Here is a 21571-nt window from a genome sequence, read left to right on the forward strand (position 1 = left end):
ATTCTTCTTAACAAACATGAATATCAAAATAAAACGAAACTGACAGGACACCAAAAATATTAGGTTTCATGCAACAAGAATCCTAAAAAATATACCTTTATCATATAATAGAACAATGATACTTATTTGTCCATAATCAAATGGGCTATATCTTAATCTGAATCCTTCATAATCTATAATCTCCAACATTCTCTGTATATATCATAATAATCTTCAATTATTCTCTGACATAAAAATGCTGCTATAAATTTAAGGAAGGTTCCCAAAAAATATACAGAGAAGAGAATCATGAATGACTTGTTTAGACCTAAATCACCTATTGATAGAAGATTTATCAAACTTGTCAGATAACCAGGATTCAAAAGCCTAGAATAATTGAATAACATACCTACTGTGATGCTATCAAACAATCAAGTATCAGGAAATGATCTCATGTCTCCATTAGTTCCAAGACCAAGTACTTGGTATTAAAACACATAATTTTTCATACTCAAAATTTTGTTGGCTATCACAAAAACTATAAAGTGGACTACTCTGGTGAATAATTAGTTTTAAGACTGATTTGTTTTAAATGACATGCACATAACACAAAATTAATGAGAGGAAAAAACCCACAAGTGTCATATTTTTTTTGTGACTGATCTGTCATTAATTTATAGAAAGCCTTATATAAGTTACACAAAAGTTTTTCCTTTCCCCCCCTCTATCAATTTACTTTGTTCCTGGGAACAAATATGCTAACAAAAAATGCCATTTTAGTTAATTGTCAAATGGTTACAAGCTAAACTAAGCAAATTAATAATAATGAACCAGCCACCTCTTTTTCCATAGCAGCCTGATGTTTCTTGATAAGTTTCTCCATTTCTGCAGCGAAATTGTTACGCTGAGTTTCAAGATCTTTGTCTAATCTGAGGCGGTGTTCATCCATCTCAGCCTTTAGCTTATTTTCCAGAGTCATCAGTTGCTTTTGATGTTGCCGCCTCATTCGCTTATAGCCAGACATTTGTTCTCTAAGCTCAGAGTCCTGTTCATGTTCTTGCATTTGCCTTGTAACCTAGAAAAACAAACAATGGAGAGAAAAGAAAAAAATAAAGCAAACCATTTTTCCCTAAAAAGCATTTTAGGTCAGTCTACTATATTATTAACTAAGAAGGCAATTAATGTAAGAGATCCTAATGTTAGCAACTTCCAATTAAATTTCTCCAACAAGTCTTTTAAAGAAACAGACAGCCTGGTTCTAAATTTTCTATGGAAATGTAAAAGATCTAGAATAGCTGTAACAATCTTGAGGAAAAAAATAGCTGGAGGACATGCACTACATTAATCAACAGTGTTGTACTGGCATAGAGACAAGCTAAATAGATAAGGGAACAGAATAAAACTAGAAATAGACACATGTTCAATCGGTTTTCTACCAAAAAAGTCAATTCGGAGGGAAGTGATTTTAACAAATCCTGCTAAACAATTGGTTCTCTATATTAAAATATACACACACACAAAAACCTGACTCCCTATATTACTCAATCCATATACAAAAATTAATTTGAGAAGGATCATTTGACCTAAATGTAAAACCCAGAATCAGAAAGCAGAAGAAAATACAAAATATCTTCATGACCATGGGACAAGAAAATATTTCGTAGGCAGGATACAAAAAACACTGACCATAAAGGAAAAAAAACTTACAAATTGGATTTTTAAATTGAGGTAAAATCCAAGTAACATAAAATTAATTTTTTTAGATTAAAAAAATTTTCACTGACAAATAATAATTGTATTTATGAGGCACAATGTGTTTTGATCTAGAATAATTTTTTCCCCAGAATATCAACGTGTGCAAATGTTTTTGTTACATGGATATCTTGTATAATGCTTAAGTTGGGGCTATTGGTGTGCCTATCACCATAATAGTGTTTGTTGTACTGGACAGAAAATTAATCATTTTAAAGTGAACAATTCAATGGCATTGTAGTACATTCACCATGTGATGTAACCTACCACCCTCTATCTAATCAAAAGACATGTTTATCACGTCAGAAGAAAATTCCACACCTATTAAGCAATTGCTCCCCGGTTTCCCCTCCTGGTACCACCAATCTACTTTCTGTCTATATGGGTTTACCAGATATTTCATATAAATAGTGTCATATATGACTTTTTGTGTCTGGTTTCTTTCGAGCATGTTTTTGAGGTTTATCCATGTTGTAGCATGTATTAGTATTTCATTCCTTTTTAAAACTGAATAAAATTCCACTCTATATATATATATATACCATAATGTGTTTGTTTATTCATCCACTGATGGACATTTGTGTTGTTTCTACCTTTGGGCTATAGTGAATAGCACTGTTATGAACATGTGTGCACATGCACTTGCCTGAATATCTGTTTTCAATTCTTTTTAATAATTATTAATATAAGCTTTGATTTACAAATCATAATTATATATATTAATGGAGTACAATGTGATATGCTGATATATGTATACAATGTAGAATGGTTAAATCAAAGTAATTAATATAAATCCCTCACTTTCCTTACATATCTTTTTTGTTTTGGTCTCACTCTGCCCTGGCTAGAGTACAGTGGCATCATCATATATCACTGCAACCTGAAACTCCTGGGCTCAAGCAATCCTCCTGCCTCAGTCTCCCAAGGAGCTGGCAATGTAGGCACACACCACATCCAGCTAATTTTTTCTATTTTTTAGTAGCGACGGGGTCTCACTCTTGCTCAGGCTGGTCTCAAACTCCTGAGTTCAAGCAATCCTCCTGCCTCAGCCTCCCAGAGTGCTACAATTATAGGTGTGAGTCACCATGCCCGGCCCCTTGCCCACTTTTTACTTAGTTGTTTAAACTGGATTATTTTCTCCATTTTTTTATTGCAGTAAATATACGTAAAATTTACCATCTTAACCATTTTTAAGTGTACTGTTCAGTGGTATTAAGTACATTCATGGTGTTGTGCAACCATTACCACCACCCACCTCCAGAATTCTTTTCATCTTGCAAAACTGAAACTCTATAGCCATTAAACAATATCTTTCCATTGCCCATTCTCCCCTAGATACCTGGCAACCACCATTCTACTTTCTATCTTGATGAATCTGACTACTCAAAGTTACCAAAAGTAGAATTGCTGGCTCATATGGTAATTCTATTTTCATGTTTGGGGGAACTGCCATACTGTGTTCCATAGCAACTATACCATTTTTCATTTCCAGCAACAGTGCACAAGAGTTCTAATTTGTACACATCCTCACCAACACTTGTTATTTTCTGTTTTGTTATAGTGGCCATCTTAATGGGTATAAAGTGGTATCTCATTGTATATTTGATTTGCATTTCCATAACCATTAGTTATGAGCATCTTTTCTGGTGTTTATTGGCCATCTGTATACGTTCTTCAGAAAAATATCTCTTCAAGTCCTTTGACCATTTCATTCATTCATTCATTCATTTATTCATTCATTCATGAGACAGAGTCTCATTCTTCATTCATTCATTTATTTATGAGACAGAGTCTCACTCTGTTGCCCTAGCTAGAGTGCCATGGCATCAACCTAGCTCATAGCAAACTCAAACTCCTGGGCTCAAGTAATCCTTCTGCCTCAGCCTCCTGAGCAGCTGGGACTACAGGCATGCGCCACCATGCCCAGCTAATTTTTTCTATATATTTTTAGTTGGCCAATTAATTTCTTTTTATTTTTAGTAGAGAATGGGTCTCACTCTTACTCAGGCTGGTTTTGAACTCCTGACCTTGAGCAATCTACCCATCTCGGCCTCTCAGAGTGCTAGGATTACAGGTGTGAGCCACTGTGCCTGGCCCTTTGCCCATTTTTAATTGGGTTGTTTAAATTTTAAAATTAAAAAATTTTAACTTCTTATCAAGACAATAGTAAAAGAAGGAACAGGCAAATCATAGATGGAGAAAAAATATTTGTAAGATATACATGTAGTACTTGTACCCAGATTACATAAAAAATTCCTACAAATCAATATTAAAAACCAAATAAATGAATACCCAAACAATGAACCAAACAAAAATATCAGACAGAAGACTTCAAAAGACACATCACTAAAGAAGATATATGAATGGAAAATAAGCACATAAAAAGGTGATTATGGTGACATTTTTAGTCAAAGGGAAATGCAAATTAAAACCGTAACAGCATTCTATTTGGCATCTACTAGTATGGCTAAAATAAAAAAGACTGACAAATGTCAGAGGGGATGTGGACCAACTGGGATTCTTATACATTGATAATGAGCATGTGAAGTGGTACAATCATTTTGAAAAAATGACAGTTTTTCATAAAGTTAAACATACACACACCCTACAACCCAGCAATTCTATCCTTAGGTATTTAGCCCAAAGAAATTAAACAACACGTTCGTATAATGACTTGGTCACAAAAGTTATAGCAATCTTATGCACAATAGCCCCAAAGATAAAACAAACAAAATGTTCATCAGCAAAAGCATGGATAAACAAACTGTGGTATATTCACAATGGAAAAACTACAGCAATAAAAATCAATGAACTTTCACGAACACAACGACATGGATAAATGTCAAAAACATTAACCTGAGTAAAATAAGCCAGACATTCTGTGTGATCCCACTTGTATGAAATCCAAGAACACTTAAAACTAACAGTGGTAAAGAAACAGAAATAATGATCATGGGAGTGAAGAAGTGTCTAAAAAGGAATATAAAGAGAATTTTCTAGTTGGCCCACCGTAGGTTCTACATCCATGTTTTTAACCAAACTTGGATAGAAAATATTAGGGGGAGGCTGGGCGGGGTGGCTCACACCTGTAATCCTAGCACTCTGGGAGGCTGAGGCGGGCGGATTGCTCAAGGTCAGGAGTTCGAAACCACCCTGAGCAAGAGCGAGACCCCATCTCTACTATAAATAGAAAGAAATTAATTGGCCAACTAATATATATAGAAAAAATTAGCCGGGCATGGTGGCGCATGCCTGTAGTCCCAGCTACTCGGGAGGCTGAGGCAGGAGGATCGCTTGAGCCCAGGAGTTTGAGGTTGCTGTGAGCTAGGCTGATGCCATGGCACTCACTATAGCCTGGGCAACAAGCAAGACTCTGTCTCAAAAAAAAAAAAAAAGAAAATATTAGGGGGAAATAAAAAGGAATGTTATGTCTGTACTAAACATGTACAGACTTTTTGTCTTGTCATTATTCCCTAAATAATAGAGTATAACAATTATTTAAATAGTATTTATATTATATTAGGTATTATAAGTAACCTAAAGATGATTTAAAGTGTATGGGAGGACTAGGTGTGGTGGCTCACACCTATAATCCTAGCATTTTGGGAGGCCAAGGTGGGAGGATCTCTTGAGGCCAGGTGTTCAAGACTGGCCCAAGCAACATAGTGAGACCCTGTCTCTACAAAAAGTAGAAAAATTAGCCAGGTGTAGTGGCATATGCATGTAGTTCCTGCTACTGGGAGGCTGAGGCAGGAGGACTGCTTGAGCCCAGAAGTTTGAGGTTGCAGCAAACGATGATGACACCACTGTACTCTAGCCCAGGCAATAGAGTGACACCCTATCCCCCCCAAAAAATAAAGAAAGAAATACAAATAAAGTATATGGGAGGATGTGCACAGGTTATACACAAGTTTTATACAATTTCATGTAAGGGACTTGAGCATCTACGGGTTTTGGTATCTGTGGAGGGTCCTCAAACCAATCTCTTGCAGATACTGAGAAATGACTATATCTTGTTTTAGGTGATAGCTAATGCAGGTGTGTACAACTATTAAAAAAACTCTCCAAATGGAATACCTAAGATCTGTGCATTTACTCTATGAAAAGACTCCAAGGCAGAAGAAGGTAAACTGAGTTATAGTAGATAGCATTTATAATGAATAATATTGCTATCCTTATTTGTACAAAAATCTACATATACTCTAATTTATTTGTTTGAGCTAGGTCTCACTCTGTTGCCCACGTTCTTGAATCTATGTGTCATGCAGATTCATGGGCCATAGAATGGGACTTATTAAATCTGCTAAGTAGTTGAGAAGTTGGATAACTCTCATATCTTTTTTCCCCCATTAAATTTTCTAATACCCTACTTTTCTTATGATATTTTCATGTAATTTATTTATATCCCTACTATTCTTTTATCATGCTTTGGTCCTACTTATCTGAATAATCAGGACTTTAATTACCCTACTATACCATCTCTGTAATAGACAAATAATCCATATTTATTATTAGGAAAATAAGAATGACATTTAGAGCATGCCAAATTGGATTACCTGCCATTTCCAAACATTCCCCTTTTTCTCGCTGGCCTCACACAATTCATTTCCTTATTGTCAATTCTTCTTATGTGGAAATACTATTTCTCCACTTCCTCATGACTAAAACGTACTAATTTTAAATGCTCAAACTATTTATTTCATAAATGCTTCCTTTATGCCCTTAATCAAAAGTCATCTGAATTCTTGTTTAAAACCTTGCAGCTCTCTTAATTAAGGCATTTAATACAGCCTAACATATTAGTCATCTGTGTACATGTCTTGAATATATTATTAGTTTAACATTTCTCAGAGTGAGTTGCATAGTATCTTTCTCATAATAGGCACTTAAATATTGAATGAGTGTTTTGCAAAATAAAACCCAAATACAAAAAATAAGATATAGCTACACTTAAAGACTTAAGTGTAGCTATATCTTATTTTTTGTTATACTACCAAGGTATAACATAAAAATATCTTTCTTTCTAATTTGGAGAAGTACATACCAGTGATGCCGTCCGTATAGTAGCAAAGTGTTCTCGATTACGATAGTGTGATTTGTGACGAGATACTTGGGGTGGAGATTGTGGATCTGATGCTCTTGTTCTAGCATCTCCCTCTTCTCTGTAATTTTCTTCCTCCTAGGCAAAGAAAGAGACAATATCATATAAGGTGAACAAACACAGTTTGTTTGAATCTTCAAGGAAATTAAAGTTTAAAGAAAACTTAAACAGTACATCTCAAATATACATAATTCTAAACAGCAAAAACAAACAAAAAACGGGAATGCTGACATTTTATTTTCAACCTAATTAGAATTCGGAGAAATTGTTTCCACAGTGTGTGAACTACTACACAGATTCAGGATAAGGAAATGCACATGGTTAGATTTATTTTTTTATTTTTTATTTTTTTTTTTTGAGACAGAGTCTCGCTTTGTTGCCCAGGCTAGAGTGAGTGCCGTGGCGTCAGCCTAGCTCACAGCAACCTCAAACTCCTGGGCTCGAGCGATCCTTCTGACTCAGCCTCCCGGGTAGCTGGGACTACAGGCATGCGCCACCATGCCCGGCTAATTTTTTTTATATATATATCAGTTGGCCAATTAGTTTCTTTCTATTTATAGTAGAGACGGGGTCTCGCTCTTGCTCAGGCTGGTTTTGAACTCCTGACCTTGAGCAATCCGCCCGCCTCGGCCTCCCAGAGAGCTAGGATTACAGGCGTGAGCCACCGCGCCCGGCACATGGTTAGATTTATATCCCATCTATTATGTGCTAAACTGAAAAGCTTTAATATAACTTAAAAACAAAGATGATGACACATGCAATCAGTATTTTAAATAATAGTAATAAAAAATTAATTCCTAAAAAACTCTTGGGTTTTAGAAGCAATACAGGTTTAAACTATCTTTGTAATACTTCTGCTACTTGTCCAAAATAAATAATCAAAAAATAGCCAGCAAAAATTTAACAACTATTGTCTTTCTTTGTATACTTCAGTTCATTAACTGAAAAGGAAGTCAGTTAAGTACCAACCAACTAATTATGGGAATAATCTTTTTTATGATTTATTCCACTGCACCAAAATTATAAAAATTAAACATGATTTTGCCCTGAAAAGCACTACTACTTTACCAAATCATTCTTAATAGCTTTTCTGTGGGAGGATAAAATATATATAACAAAAAATTTGCCATTTTAACCATTTTAAGTAACATTAATTATATTCTCAATGTTAATAGAAACTCTGTATCCATTAGCAATAGCTCTCTATTTTGCCCTCTACCCAGACTCTGGTAACATCTAAAATCTACTTCCTGTCTCTATGAATTTACCTATTTTAGATATTTCATTTAAGTCTAATTATACAGTATTTGTCTTTTTGTGTCTAGCTTATATCATTTAGCATGTTTTTGAGATTCATCCATATTGCAGTATATATTGGAACTTCATTCCTTTTTATAGCTGAATAATATCCCATTAGATGTATATACCAGTTGTTTCTATCTTTTAGCTATTATGCCTACCTTTTAGATAATACTGCAAGCTATGAAGTTAAAAAGGAAGCATTCCTATTAATTGCTAACAGGAGTTACCTGGTTTTCCAATATTTTTGAGAAAAACTAAAATTTCTGGATTGAAAAGTACAAATAATAATGTGGCAAACACCCACATTTCCTAAAGTCAGAATTTATAATTTTCTACAATTACACTCAATTTTTACTATATCAACATGGATAACACAAAAATCACTTATGATCATCATCAATCCCAACTCTTTCACTCCTCAAAGGCAACTATTATCATGAATTTCATGTGTATCCTTCCTATTTTTTAATATTTTACTTTCTATGTAAGTAACTTCAAATATATAGTACATAATATATTTCTGTATGTTTTTTTCTAAGATTTTAAAATAGTTCCACATTCTTTTTTTTTTTTTTTTTTTTTTGAGACAGAGTCTCGCTTTGTTGTCCAGGCTAGAGTGAGTGCTGTGGCATCAGCCTAGCTCACAGCAACCTCAAACTCCTGGGCTCGAGTGATCCTTCTGCCTCAGCCTCCCGAGTAGCTGGGACTACAGGCATGCGCCACCATGCCCGGCTAATTTTTTATATATATATCAGTTGGCCAATTAATTTCTTTCTATTTATAGTAGAGACGGGGTCTCACTCTTGCTCAGGCTGGTTTTGAACTCCTGACCTTGAGCAATCCGCCCGCCTCGACCTCCCAAGAGCTAGGATTACAGGCGTGAGCCACAGCGCCCGGCCCACATTCTTTTTATATTCATAAAACATACGTTTTTCAAATAGAGATAACAGATTAGGAAGGAACAAGACTATCCCATAAAAAAAAAAAAAATTCAGGCCAGACATGGTGGCTCATACCTATAATAATCCCAGTACTTTGGAGGTTGAGATGGGAGTATCACTTGAAGCCAGGAATTCAAGATTACCCTGGACTCTATCTATACAGAAAAATTAGCCAGGCATGGTAGTGCACACCTGTAGTCCCAGCTACTCAGGAGACTCATGCAGGAGGATCACTGGAGCCCAGGAGTTGGAGGTTACAGTGAGCTATGATCACACCTTTGTACTTTAGCCTACATGACAGAGCAAGACCCTGCCTCTTAAAAGAAAAAAAAAAAAAAAAATTCCAAACTTTTGAAACTTCAAAAAACAAAAACCTCTTTCTCTTAAACTAATCAGATGAAGAAAATTATTTAACAAAGTTGAAATTTTTTCGCTAAAATCCAAATACTCACAGGTTTTAAATGGATGACAGAACTGTTAGACATCACTGTGTGGTCTCCCTCCATCATGTCTAGCTCACTCTTGTCATCTGAGGCATCTGGAAGACTGTTAACACTACTGCTTTGGCTGCTGGCACTGATGGACATACTGGGAATAGACTGATTACTTCCAACACTATTCACTGTTCCTGTCCGGCCAACACCATGATCTTGTTCCTAAGGGAAAGAGCATTAGGTTCAAATATCTATATTTCTTTTGAATTCTTGATTATAAACAATTGTCATACCACCTGACACATAATCACTAGAAAGTTAGAGATCTATTGTGAGAAATCCCCTTTATATGCCAAAACCAGAAAGTTTATCGACTGTTATAGAAAAAACAAAAACAAAACAACCAAGTAAATAACAAAAAACTCTCAACCAATTATCTAATAAAAACCAGCTGATTAATTTTGGGTAATTTCCAAAGTGTAGATGTTTTCTCTAAATTGCTTGACATTTTTTGAAAACCATTTCTACACATATCTCATAGGGATATATACAGATGCTGCTCAATAATTCTCGGTTAATACAAATACCACATTCTAAAAAAAATACTGTAAAAACCCCTTAGAGTTGTTAATCACTATTGAAGCCTTTTATAAGTAGATTCTTCTTTCTTCCGGAAAATACAGTCTCTAGATTATCTTTCTACCACCAAATAATTTAATATTAACTCCTATCTATTCTTGTGTAGACTAAGAACTACATATACATTCAATCACAATCACAAAAATGTTTTCCTGAAGTACCCAGGCAGCCATGGAATCTGGACACCAACATTATAGTAGTTTTACCACACCAGAATTCTATAAGATATGCAAAATTAATAAATACAGACACATGTATCTGTATACAGGGACTTTCTTTTTTCCATATCCTAAGTGAGATGCTGTCAAAGATTTAACTACATAGAATTTTATTAATTTCATAACTTTATTAAAAGTGTTTAATGCATTCCACAGTTCTAATGTTTTAGTTCGAATGACTAACATTAATAACTATAAAACAACAAAATAACTCAAGAAACAAAAACTAAGTTTAAAAAAACTTGTGTTTTATAGTTAATTATTTAGAGCTATCAAAAAAAAAAAAAGAAAGAAAAGTAACTATTACTCATGGTTTTTGAATGCAAAGTGGTCTCTCACTGGAAACCAATAGAAAAGATTTGGAATTCCGACAAAGACAAAAAAGAAAACTTAAAAAATTTAGAGGAAAAAAAGATAGCTTCACACATAACACACTTTATATATATTGCCCTTAAGAGTGAAAGAGATATGAATTTGAACCCATGTGCCCATACCTACAGTGACTTAGTTAACTATTCTATGCCTTCCTTTTGTCATTTGTAAAATGAGTATTTCAGAACAGTGTAGACGGAATGAAATCAAGTTTCCTTGGTGACACAACAGAATGCCTAGTAACTTTCTAATAACTTCTGAGTAAGTACAGTCAGCTTTTGGAGTCTATAATTTCAAGAACTTACCAAAGTATATCCCATGGAACTGAACAACCAGTCAGAAAGGGTTCAAAGGACAAAAAATTTGAGAGGGACTAGATTAAACAAAGTTGAATAGGTTTCTTTAATAAAAGACATCTCAGAACCTTCAATATGCCAATGGTTCACCATGAAAGTTTTGGGTTTCGAGCACACAAGTTAACATAATTAAAAACCTTTTTTCCTAACTGTGATCTTACAGAACCAGTGTTAAAAAAACACAACCTAGAAACAATTGATATAGAAGGTAAATTCTTAGCAGAGCAAGTTGCATAAGGAAAGAAACCAATAAAAACAACTCAATGTCTGAGTCATTTATTAGGTATTACCTCTTCTTCTTCCTGTGCTTCTACCGCTGGTCCATTATGTGCCTCCTGGAAAAGGAGTTTCTTCATCTTTCGATACTGAAGATTGTCCAGCTCTCTTACTGCATCCTTTGTCCTTTGAATGAGATCTATTAACACTGTTTCGGGGCGCTCCCGAAGAACAAACATGTGCTAGATAGAAGATAGAAGTCAAGTCGAAAGTTTTTTTTTCAATTAGTGCAAATTTACCCCTTTCTCAGACCCTAGAGTTATTATTCTAATAGACAATACATATAATACATATAATCTATAGATAATATATACACTATATCTAATTCTATTACACTTCTGAATTCTTATATTTACAAAATTATACCTTATATGCATACGTAAGTACTATGTTTCCCCGAAAATAAGACCTACCCATAAAATAAGCCCTAACAGGATTTCTAAGCATTTGCACAATATAAGCCCTAGCCCGAAAATAAGACCTAGTGATGGGCGTGGCTACACAGCGTATCTGCACAACCTATGCATTTTGTCATTGAGTGGTAAAGAAGACCAGCAGCCCTTCTCATCTGCCCCACTCTGACAGTTACTATCCCAAAGGTGACCGGAAGGTGTGGGCAGCCCCACCAATAAGGTCGGCTCCCCGGTCAGGTCCCAGCCATTATGTGCGTGCTGCAAGCTGAGGCTTTTTTTTTTTTGAGACAGAGTCTCACTCTGTTGCCCAGGCTAGAGTGAGTGCTGTGGCGTCAGCCTAGCTCACAGCAATCTCAAACTCCTGGACTCAAGCAATCCTTCTGCCTCAGCCTCCCAAGCAACTGAGACTACAGGCATGCGCGCCACCATGGCCGGCTAATTTTTTGTATATATATATTTTTTAGTTGGTCAATTAATTTCTATTTTTAGTAGAGACAGGGTCTTGCTCTTGCTCAGGCTGGTTTTGAACTCATGACCTCGAGCAATCCGCCCGCCTCGGCCTCCCAGGGTGCTAGGATTACAGGCGTGAGCCACCACACCCGGCCCAAGCTGAGGCTTTGAGGGGAAAGTCTCTCAGTGATGTGAGGAGCAGGACACTCCGCTTTAGGTATTGTGTGTCCCCAGGGGGAAGGAGGAAAGCTGTGGCTGCCATTTTGCTTTTACTATATTTGAATAAATGTAGATTGTTGTACCGTACTTAAAAAAAATAACACATCCCCTGAAAATAAGCCCTAGGGTATCTTCTTGAGGAAAAATAAATATAAGACACTGTCCTATTTTTGGGGAAACACGGTATCCCTGTACTTTTTACCAAAACTTTGAAAATAATACTTTTCTTGGCCAACTGAACATTTAGAGTTGAAATAACTGAAGGGTCTAAACACTAAGAATTAAGCCTAATCAGAATTGTCAATAAAGGTTTATATATTCCAAGAACTGATGGTTTCGTGTAAAAGGCATGTTCAGATTTGAGTTATATTAGATTTCAACAAGAATGTATTTACTGATGGTGAATTAGGTAACATGAACCTAGATATGGGTTCCTTTATATACTGCATAAAAATATTCTTTATAAAACTCTAATAGTGGCCGGGCGCAGTGGCTCACACCTGTAATCCTAGCACTCTGGGAGGCCGAGGCGGGAGGATTGCTCGAGGTCAGGAGTTCGAAACCAGCCTGAGCAAGAGCGAGACCCTGTCTCTACTATAAATATAAAATAAATTAATTGGCCAACTAATATATATATATAATTAGCCGGGCATGGTGGCACATGCCTGTAGTCCCAGCTACTCGGGAGGCTGAGGCAGAAGGATTACCTGAGCCCAGGAATTTGAGGTTGCTGTGAGCTAGGCTGATGCCATGGCACTCACTATAGCCTGGGCAACAAGCGAGACTCTGTCTCAAAAAAACAAAACAAAACAAAAAAAAACCTCTAATGGTGAACTAAAAGCCATTATATTATTACTGAATTTTATCATTAGCATTTATTAACATTTAACCTTATCAAATACAGACAAGCAGAAAAGACAATTCCACCATTAGAATTACTGTTATATTTTGTTATTTATTTATTTATTTATTTTTGGAGTCGGTTTCACTCCATTCCCATGAGTAGAGTGCCATGGCCTCATCATATAGCTCTCTAGCTCACAGCAAACTCAAAACTACTGGGCTGAAGTGATTCTCCTGCCTCAGCCTCCTGAGTAGCTGGGACTATAGGTAAACACCACAACACCCAGCTAATTTTTCTATTTCTAGTAGAGATGGGGTCCCACTCTTGCTCAGGCTGGTCTTGAACTCCTGGCCTCAAGTAATCCTCCTGTCTTAGCCTCCCAGAGTGGTAGGATTACAGGCGTGAGCCATATACCCAGCCCATTTTGATATATTTCTTTTTGGAAATTTTCTATGTGTAGAATTTGTTTTGTAGTTTCTTGAGTTCTATGAGATATCCCTTAATTCTAAGAATACTTTTACCTTCTTTGTTAGCTCAAAATTCTAAGAATACTTTTACCTTCTTTGTTAACTTTATTTCTTCTCCATGCAAGCAAAAAGTTCTATCTATACAGTATCTTACTCTACTTTCACTCATAAGAATTGTTCAAACTCATAAAGCCTACAGAATATTTCATCAAGTATTTTTGCCAATTAACTAGCTTTGAACAGGTATTTTTAATTTTTAATTCTGAGATAAATCGCTTCATAAACTTAAAAACTTTTCCTATTAATTTTTTTCTTTATGATGGATTGCAATAGAAATATAATTAGACCAAAAGGCAAGAAGCTTCTTTTCTTTCCTTTTCTTTTTTTCCGAAGGAGACAGGGTCTTGCATTGTTGTTCAGGCATGAGGGCAGTGGTCAGATCATAGCTCACTGCAACCTCAAATTCCAGGGCTCAAGTGATCTTCCTGCTTTAGCCACCGAGTAGCTGGGACTACAGGTGCGTGCCACCACACCCAGGTAAATTTTCCATTTTTTGTAGAGACGGAGTCTGGCTACGTTGCTCAAGGTGGTCTCGAACTCCTGACCTCAAGCAATCCTCCTGCCTCTGCCTCCCAAACTGCTTAGATTACAGACATGAGCCACCACGCCTGGCCAAGAAGCTCTTGATAGATACTTCCTATTATTTCAAACAGGGCTGTGTGGGACAATTCCAACTACTGACTAGGCAAAAGAATACTGTATGTAGACTTGGGATCTAATCACCAAACAATCAGGCCTAGTGGGCTGGGCTATTACTATATTAGTTGAAAGAGCTAAGGGCTTTTTTTTCCCTATACAAGGCAAGTATAAGAAGTCAGTCACATAATTTCTTTTTCCTTAGCTTGGTGTCTACCACTATTTGCAATTTTAAGTCTTCTTATCCAAAAACATAAAACTTTGTATTTCTACGTTTCATAGATTTTTGATTTTTTAATTTTTTGAGACAGTCTCACTCTGTTGCTCAGGCTGGAGTGCCCTGGTGTCAGCCTAGCTCACAGCAACCTCAAACTCCTGGGCTCAAGCGATCCTGCTGACTTAGCCTCCAGAGTAGCTGGGACTACTCTGCGCCACCATGCCCGGCTAATTTTTTCTATACATATTAGTTGGCCAATTAATTTCTTTCTATTTATAGTAGAGACGGGGTCTCACTCTTGCTCAGGCTGGTTTTGAACTCCTGACCTTGAGCAATCAATCCTCCTGCCTCGGCCTCCCAGAAAGCTAGGATTACAGGCGTGAGCCACTGAGCCCAGCTGAGTTTCACAGATTTTTACATATAGATCTTACTTATTTTTTACTAACATAATTCCTAGCTGTAGTAAAAGCTTTTGTTGCTACTATGAGTATATATTTATTCAGGCTTTTATTTCTGAAATGAGGAGTAACCTTATAGCCTAAAATTTCCTAAGCATTACTGAAACTTTATATTTTATATAAAGTTTATATATTTTATATATTTATATAAGTTTATATATTTTATATAAACTTTATATATTAAATATATAAAGTATATATTTATATATTACTGATCTTTTACATACTGTGGCTGTAAATAATAACAAAAGATAGATATATGATCCTTTCAATTTCTTTGTAGTTTTAATTTAACTGATGTATGTCAATGAAAATAAATTGAACTTCTTTAAAATTCTAAAACGTTAGTGTATAGTCTACTTAAATCTTGAAGTAAAAGATCAAAGATTCCTTAGGGTCCAAGAGGGAGTCAAATCCTACTTATTATTGACTAATTTAGATATTTTAAGAATATACTAAATTCAACAATACAATTAGTACTAAGATGGTCAACCCTCAAATGAAATAATAATTTTTTGTGACCAGAAATGATGTACCAATCACGTATTTAAATCAGGCAACCAAGTCTGTTGAAAACCGAATGGAACTTACACGAATTTTAAAATATTTTCCTTGCCAAGTTATAAAAATATATTCCCCAAACAGAAAACAAAAATATTATATTCATTTTAGGGCTGGGCGTGGTGGCTCGCGCCTGTAATCCTAGCACTCTGGGTGGCCGAGGCAGGCGGATTGCTCAAGGTCAGGAGTTCAAGACCAGCCTGAACAAGAGCAAGACCCCATCTCTACTAGAAATAGAAAGAAATTAATTGGCCAGCTAAAAATATATAGAAAAAAATATTAGCCGGGCATGGAAGTGCATGCCTGTAGTCCCAGCTACTCGGAAGGCTGAGGCAAGAAGATCGCTTGAGCCCAGGAGTTTGAGGTTGCTGTTAGCTAGGCTGATGCCGTAGCACAGCACTCTAGCCCGGCAATAAGAGTGAGACTCTGTCTCCCAAAAAATAAAAAGTTAAATCTAAAATTAATCTGTATTACCAATTTTGAAATAAGACATTGTTCCACATGAATTAAAATTATAACTCATGAATATATTCTTGCACATATAAATATTTAGCCATTTGGTAATATTTTGAATATTTAACTATATATTCTATTTAGACATGATAAAAGTAGCTAATCAAGTTTTGAAAACCAAATTTTAAAACTTTTTCCAGAGACAATGGTATTAAAAAATCAGTATTTTGGTAAAAAAGCTAGTGAAGCATACTTAATCCTGATTCCAAAGAAAAGAATAATAAAACATTCTTTAAAATCACTTTCTAGGGATAAAAACAGATTTATAATATTAAAAAACTGACCTTTAAAAGTTCCTCTGATGTAGGACGATCTTGAGGGATTTTCTGGAGACAAGAATCTACAAAGTTTCGAAAATAATCAGACCTATTGTAAAGGAAAGTATCAAGTGAACATATTGCTATTTCTTTTAAAAACACATCCATAAATCATGTGCCTATTGGTGGGATGGGAATTAGAAAGGGAATGATTAAAAAAAAGCACAGACTATATTTCATAAGAGTGTAATGAAAAGCTATCCAAAGCAACTAATCACTCTATTGTTTTCCAAAGATAAATTTGCACAGATTATTTAAAAATTCTGCTCCCACATATTTAAATATCACAACTCATTTTATTAATATATTGAGACAAAATGGGAAAAGCTCATTTACTTTTCTTTTAGCATTTAAATCCAAGATAACATCCCCCCCCCTTTTTTTTTCTTTTCCTTTTCTCTAAGTCATCTCTTTCTTATTTTGCCTTTTGGATCATCTTCTATGCATATTTCAGAACATCACTGTATCTGTTCTGGAGAGAGCATTTTTATACCTGAGCATTTGTTGCTCCTGAGAAAACAGATAAGACTTCCATTAAACCTAGAAAACCAGTTATTTTTTAAAACATTAGAAGTCTGTAACATGTTATATAGTGTTATTGACAAGAGTTCAGTGAGTAAGGCAGTGATAATAATTACCCCATAGATGTTTGCTTCCAATATTCAAATAAGATTTTAAGTTCCTTACAGGCAAGAATTCTTCTATAAAACCCCAGTCTCAAATACAGCGTATAACACAGTCTGTGCTTAATATATTATTTTTATGTATCATGCTATGGTTTATATGTTTTTGTCTTCTCCAAAACTCACATTGAAACTTAATCGCCAATGCAACAGTATTAGGCTTTGCCCCATGAATGGAATAATAAAGGGCTTGTGGAGTAAATGGAATTAAAAGGGTTTGTGGGAGTGAGTTCACTCTCTCTTGTTCTTCTGCCATGTGGGAACACAATGCTCCCCCCCTCCAAAGGATGCAGTTCAAAACACCATCTTGGAGGCAAAGAAACCAGGCCCTAACCTGCTGGCACCTTGTTCTTCAACTTCTCCATCTTGAGAACTATGAGAAATACATTTCTGTTCTTTATAAATGACTCAGTCCCAGGTATTCTGTCATAGTAGCACAAAACAGACCAAAACATACTAAACTAAATAATACTAAAATCTGTACTGAAAGATTCTTTCTATATATCTATTCATATGTAACAAAAACTTACGAATGTATGTGCCTTAATTATGTAATATTTTAAAAAGTTAAGCCCTTCAAAATTAACATCTCTATAAATTTAAAAATATTTATTAATTATGCTGGATATTACCTTAGAATTTTTCAAATGCTAGGTCTACCCAAGCAATTAATTTTCTACTATAATTTTTTATCAGCGATAAGAATCCTAGTTTTCTAAAACTGTCAATCTGTTCTCCATAAACTACTTTACATGAATGGACTTAATTTTATCAAATCAAGAAAGTACTAGAAGAGGCCGGGCGTGATGGCTCATGCCTGTAATCCTAGCACTCTGGGAGGCTGAGGTGGGCGGATTGCTCAAGGTCAGGAGTTTGAAACCAGCCTGAGCAAGAGCAAGACCCCGTCTCTATTATAAATAGAAAGAAATTAATTGGCCAATTAATATATATAGAAAAAATTAGCCAGGCATGGTGTGCATGCCTGTAGTCCCAGCTACTCGGAAGCCTGAGGCAGGAGGATTGCTTGAGCCCAGGAGTTTGAGGTTGCTGTGAGCTAGGCTGACACCATGGCACTCACTCTAGCCTAGGCAACAAAGTGAGACTCTGTCTCAAAAAAAAAAAAAAAAAAAAAGAAAGTACTAGAAGAAACATCAGAGAAATCTGAATAACAAACACAATATCATAATATAATTAGAATGATCCCAAAGTTTTAAAATACCCGGTAATTTCAATGAAGTCAAATTATTTTACCTATACTTGATAACATATAAATTATAAACCTTTCCTCAATCAAATATTATAGGTTGTGACAATCTGTATATTTTTGCTATAAAATATCAATGCTTAAAAATACGATTTATTGGCCGGGCGCGGTGGCTCACGCTTGTAATCCTAGCACTCTGGGAGGCCGAGGCGGGCGGATTGCTCAAGGTCAGGAGTTCAAAACCAGCCTGAGCGAGACTCCGTCTCTACTATAAAAATATAAAGAAATTAATTGGCCAACTAATACATATATATATAAAAAATCAGCCGGGCATGGTGGCTCGTGCCTGTAGTCCCAGCGACTCGGGAGGCTGAGGCAGAAGGATTGCTTGAGCCCAGGAGTTTGAGGTTGCTGTGAGCTGGGCTGACGCCACGGCACTCACTCTAGCCTAGGCAAGAAAGCGAGACTCTGTCTCAAATTAAAAAAATAAAAAAAAAAACAAACAAACAAAAAAAAACAAAAACGATTTATTATATGATTAGGATTAATGTATTCCTAAATATAAAGGAAAAGTAAAATATAAATTATAAAAATAAATACTTTCTGCATCTATGTGACATCATCTGTTCTTTATTACTGAACTGAGTTATATATATGCTATGAAGTAGAGACATGATAAAGGATAAATATTTACAAAGGCAAAATAAACCTATTTTAATATCTCTTCAAGTAATACATTTTATTTAACTGAAATTAAATCATTTCATTTATACAATGCTGAGAAACATCTTTTAGTAATACTCACCATTCATTAGACTGTAGTGTAGGGGATTCATTTTGGGCTATGTGATATAAGGCACTCATTGCATTCATATTAAATAAAGGAGGCTTCCTTTCCGCTATAAAAGAAAGGGAATTTCCTGTTAAAATATGTGTCTGTTATACAGGGGTATTCAAGTACTGGTTAAATGTGTTTTTTTTACCTGCATCAAGTTTTACATTAACATTTTTTTATAAAATTTAAAAAAATATTTTTTAATTTGAAACAGTCTTAAACTTACCCCATAAAAAGCAAGTAGAGTTCAAAGAACTTTTTCAAGTGAGTCAATTGAGAATAAATTGCTAATCTGACACACCACCATTCCTAAATCTTGAGTATATACTTCCCATAAACAAGAACATTTTCCTAAAGAACCATAATACATCCATTAAATTGGGCCATTTAATACTGATACATGAATCATCTAATCCTCAACCCCCATTCCCATTTCATTCAAATGTTCCAATAATGTCCTATGTAGCAAAAGTGAGCTTTGATCATTTGCATCCTTCAAGGAATTTGTTCATTTCATCCAGGTTGTCAAACTTGACACAAAATTGTTCATATTTCCCCATTATCCTTTTAATATCTATAAAATCTGTGGTGACTGTCATCTCTTATTTCCGATATTTCAAATTTGTCTTCTCTATTTTTTTCCTGATCAACCTTGCTACAGGTTTATCAATTTTTTTGATCTTCTCAAAGTACTAGTTTTTGGCTTCATTGATTTTCTCTGCTGTTTTTCAGTTTCCTATTCAAATGATTTCTGCTTTGACCCTTATTATCCCCTTTCTATTGCTTATTTTGGGTTCAATTTGCTCCTTTTTCCTAGTTTCTTAAGATGAAAATTGAAATCATGACCTTGACAATTTTGAAGTATAGTTGGCCCTCCACATCTGCGGATTCTGCATCCACAGACTGAAAACCAATTGAAATATTTCAGCTGACGATTGAAAATATTTGGTAAAAAAATAATAATAATATAAATTTCAAAACAATACAGTATAACAACTATTTATATAGCATTTAAATTTTATTAGGTATTATAAGTAACCTAGAGATGATTTAAAGTATATGGAAGGATATACATAGGTTATATGCAAATGCTATGCCATTTTATATAAGGGATTTGAGCATCTATAGATATTGGTATCTGCAGGGGTCCTGGAACCAATTACCCACAGATACTGAGATATGCAGGACTCCTGAATGTCCTTCAATTTAGGTTTCTCTGATATTTTCTATTACTAGATTTGGGCTATACACTTTTGGCAGGAATATCACAGAAAGTAATGCTATATTTTGCTCACTGTATCCTATGAGGTGGCTCATGATTTTGAGTGGTCCTGTTACTGACAACCACTATGATCACTTAATTAAGGTCCATGTCCGCCAGGCTTCTTCATGGTAAAGTTTCTCTTTTCTCCTTTGTAATTAATAAGCATTTTATGAGAAGGTACTTTTGAATCCACGTAAATACCCTATTTCTCATAAAACTTACATTTTATTCTTTTATCTACTTATTATATGGATTCATAGATTTATATTTATACATTTATATATAACAAATTATAATCTATCATTTGTTTATTTATTTGTTTGTTTATTCATTTTTGAAACAGAGTCTCACTCTGTCACTTGGGCTAGAGTGCAGTGGCATAATCATAGTTCACTGCAACCTCAAACTCATAGGCTCAAGTGATTAATCTGCCTTAGCCTCCTGAGTAGCTGGGAGTACAGGCCCATGCCACCACACCCAGCTAATTTTTTCTATTTTTAGTAGAGAGGGCATCTTGCTCTTGCTCAGGCTGGTCTTGAACTCTTGGCCTCAAGCAATCCCCCCATCTTGGCCTCCCAAAGTGCTAGGATTCTTGTCATTTATTTTGATGTTCACAATTATCTCATATCGGCCAGGCACCGTGTCTTACGCCTGTAATCCTAGCACTCTGGGAGGCCGAGGCGGGTGGATTGCTCAGGTCAGGAGTTCAAAACCAGCCTGAGCAAGAGACCCCGTCTCTACTATAAATAGAAAGAAATTAATTGGCCAACTAATATATATAGAAAAAATTAGCTGGGCATGGTGGCACATGCCTGTAGTCCCAGCTACTCTGGGAGGCCGAGGCGGGTGGATTGCTCAGGTCAGGAGTTCAAAACCAGCCTGAGCAAGAGACCCCGTCTCTACTATAAATAGAAAGAAACTAATTGGCCAACTAATATATATAGAAAAAATTAGCTGGGCATGGTGGCACATGCCTGTAGTCCCAGCTACTCTGGAGGCTGAGGCAGTAGGATTGCTTGAGCCCAGGAGTTTAAGGTTGCTGTGAGCTAGGCTGACGTCA

The 21571-nt window shown here is 35.6% G+C and overlaps 1 protein-coding gene across 3 annotated transcripts in view; it reads right to left on the bottom strand.

Moving 5' to 3' along the window:
- TAOK1 (TAO kinase 1) overlaps window positions 1-21571 on the bottom strand; it is a 147619-nt gene that overhangs the window by 27709 nt on the left and 98339 nt on the right. For all 3 annotated transcript variants that reach the window (XM_012740685.3, XM_075994290.1, XM_075994291.1), the window contains 6 exons: window positions 19218-19311; window positions 16493-16574; window positions 11385-11552; window positions 9528-9731; window positions 6776-6910; window positions 818-1054 (listed from right to left, as the gene is read on the bottom strand). In XM_012740685.3, the coding sequence (XP_012596139.1) occupies window positions 818-1054; window positions 6776-6910; window positions 9528-9731; window positions 11385-11552; window positions 16493-16574; window positions 19218-19311 (920 nt within the window). The remainder of the gene's footprint in view (window positions 1-817; window positions 1055-6775; window positions 6911-9527; window positions 9732-11384; window positions 11553-16492; window positions 16575-19217; window positions 19312-21571) is intronic.

This window comes from Microcebus murinus, chromosome 18 (assembly GCF_040939455.1).
Source record: "Microcebus murinus isolate Inina chromosome 18, M.murinus_Inina_mat1.0, whole genome shotgun sequence".
In the NCBI taxonomy this organism is placed as follows: domain Eukaryota; kingdom Metazoa; phylum Chordata; class Mammalia; order Primates; family Cheirogaleidae; genus Microcebus; species Microcebus murinus.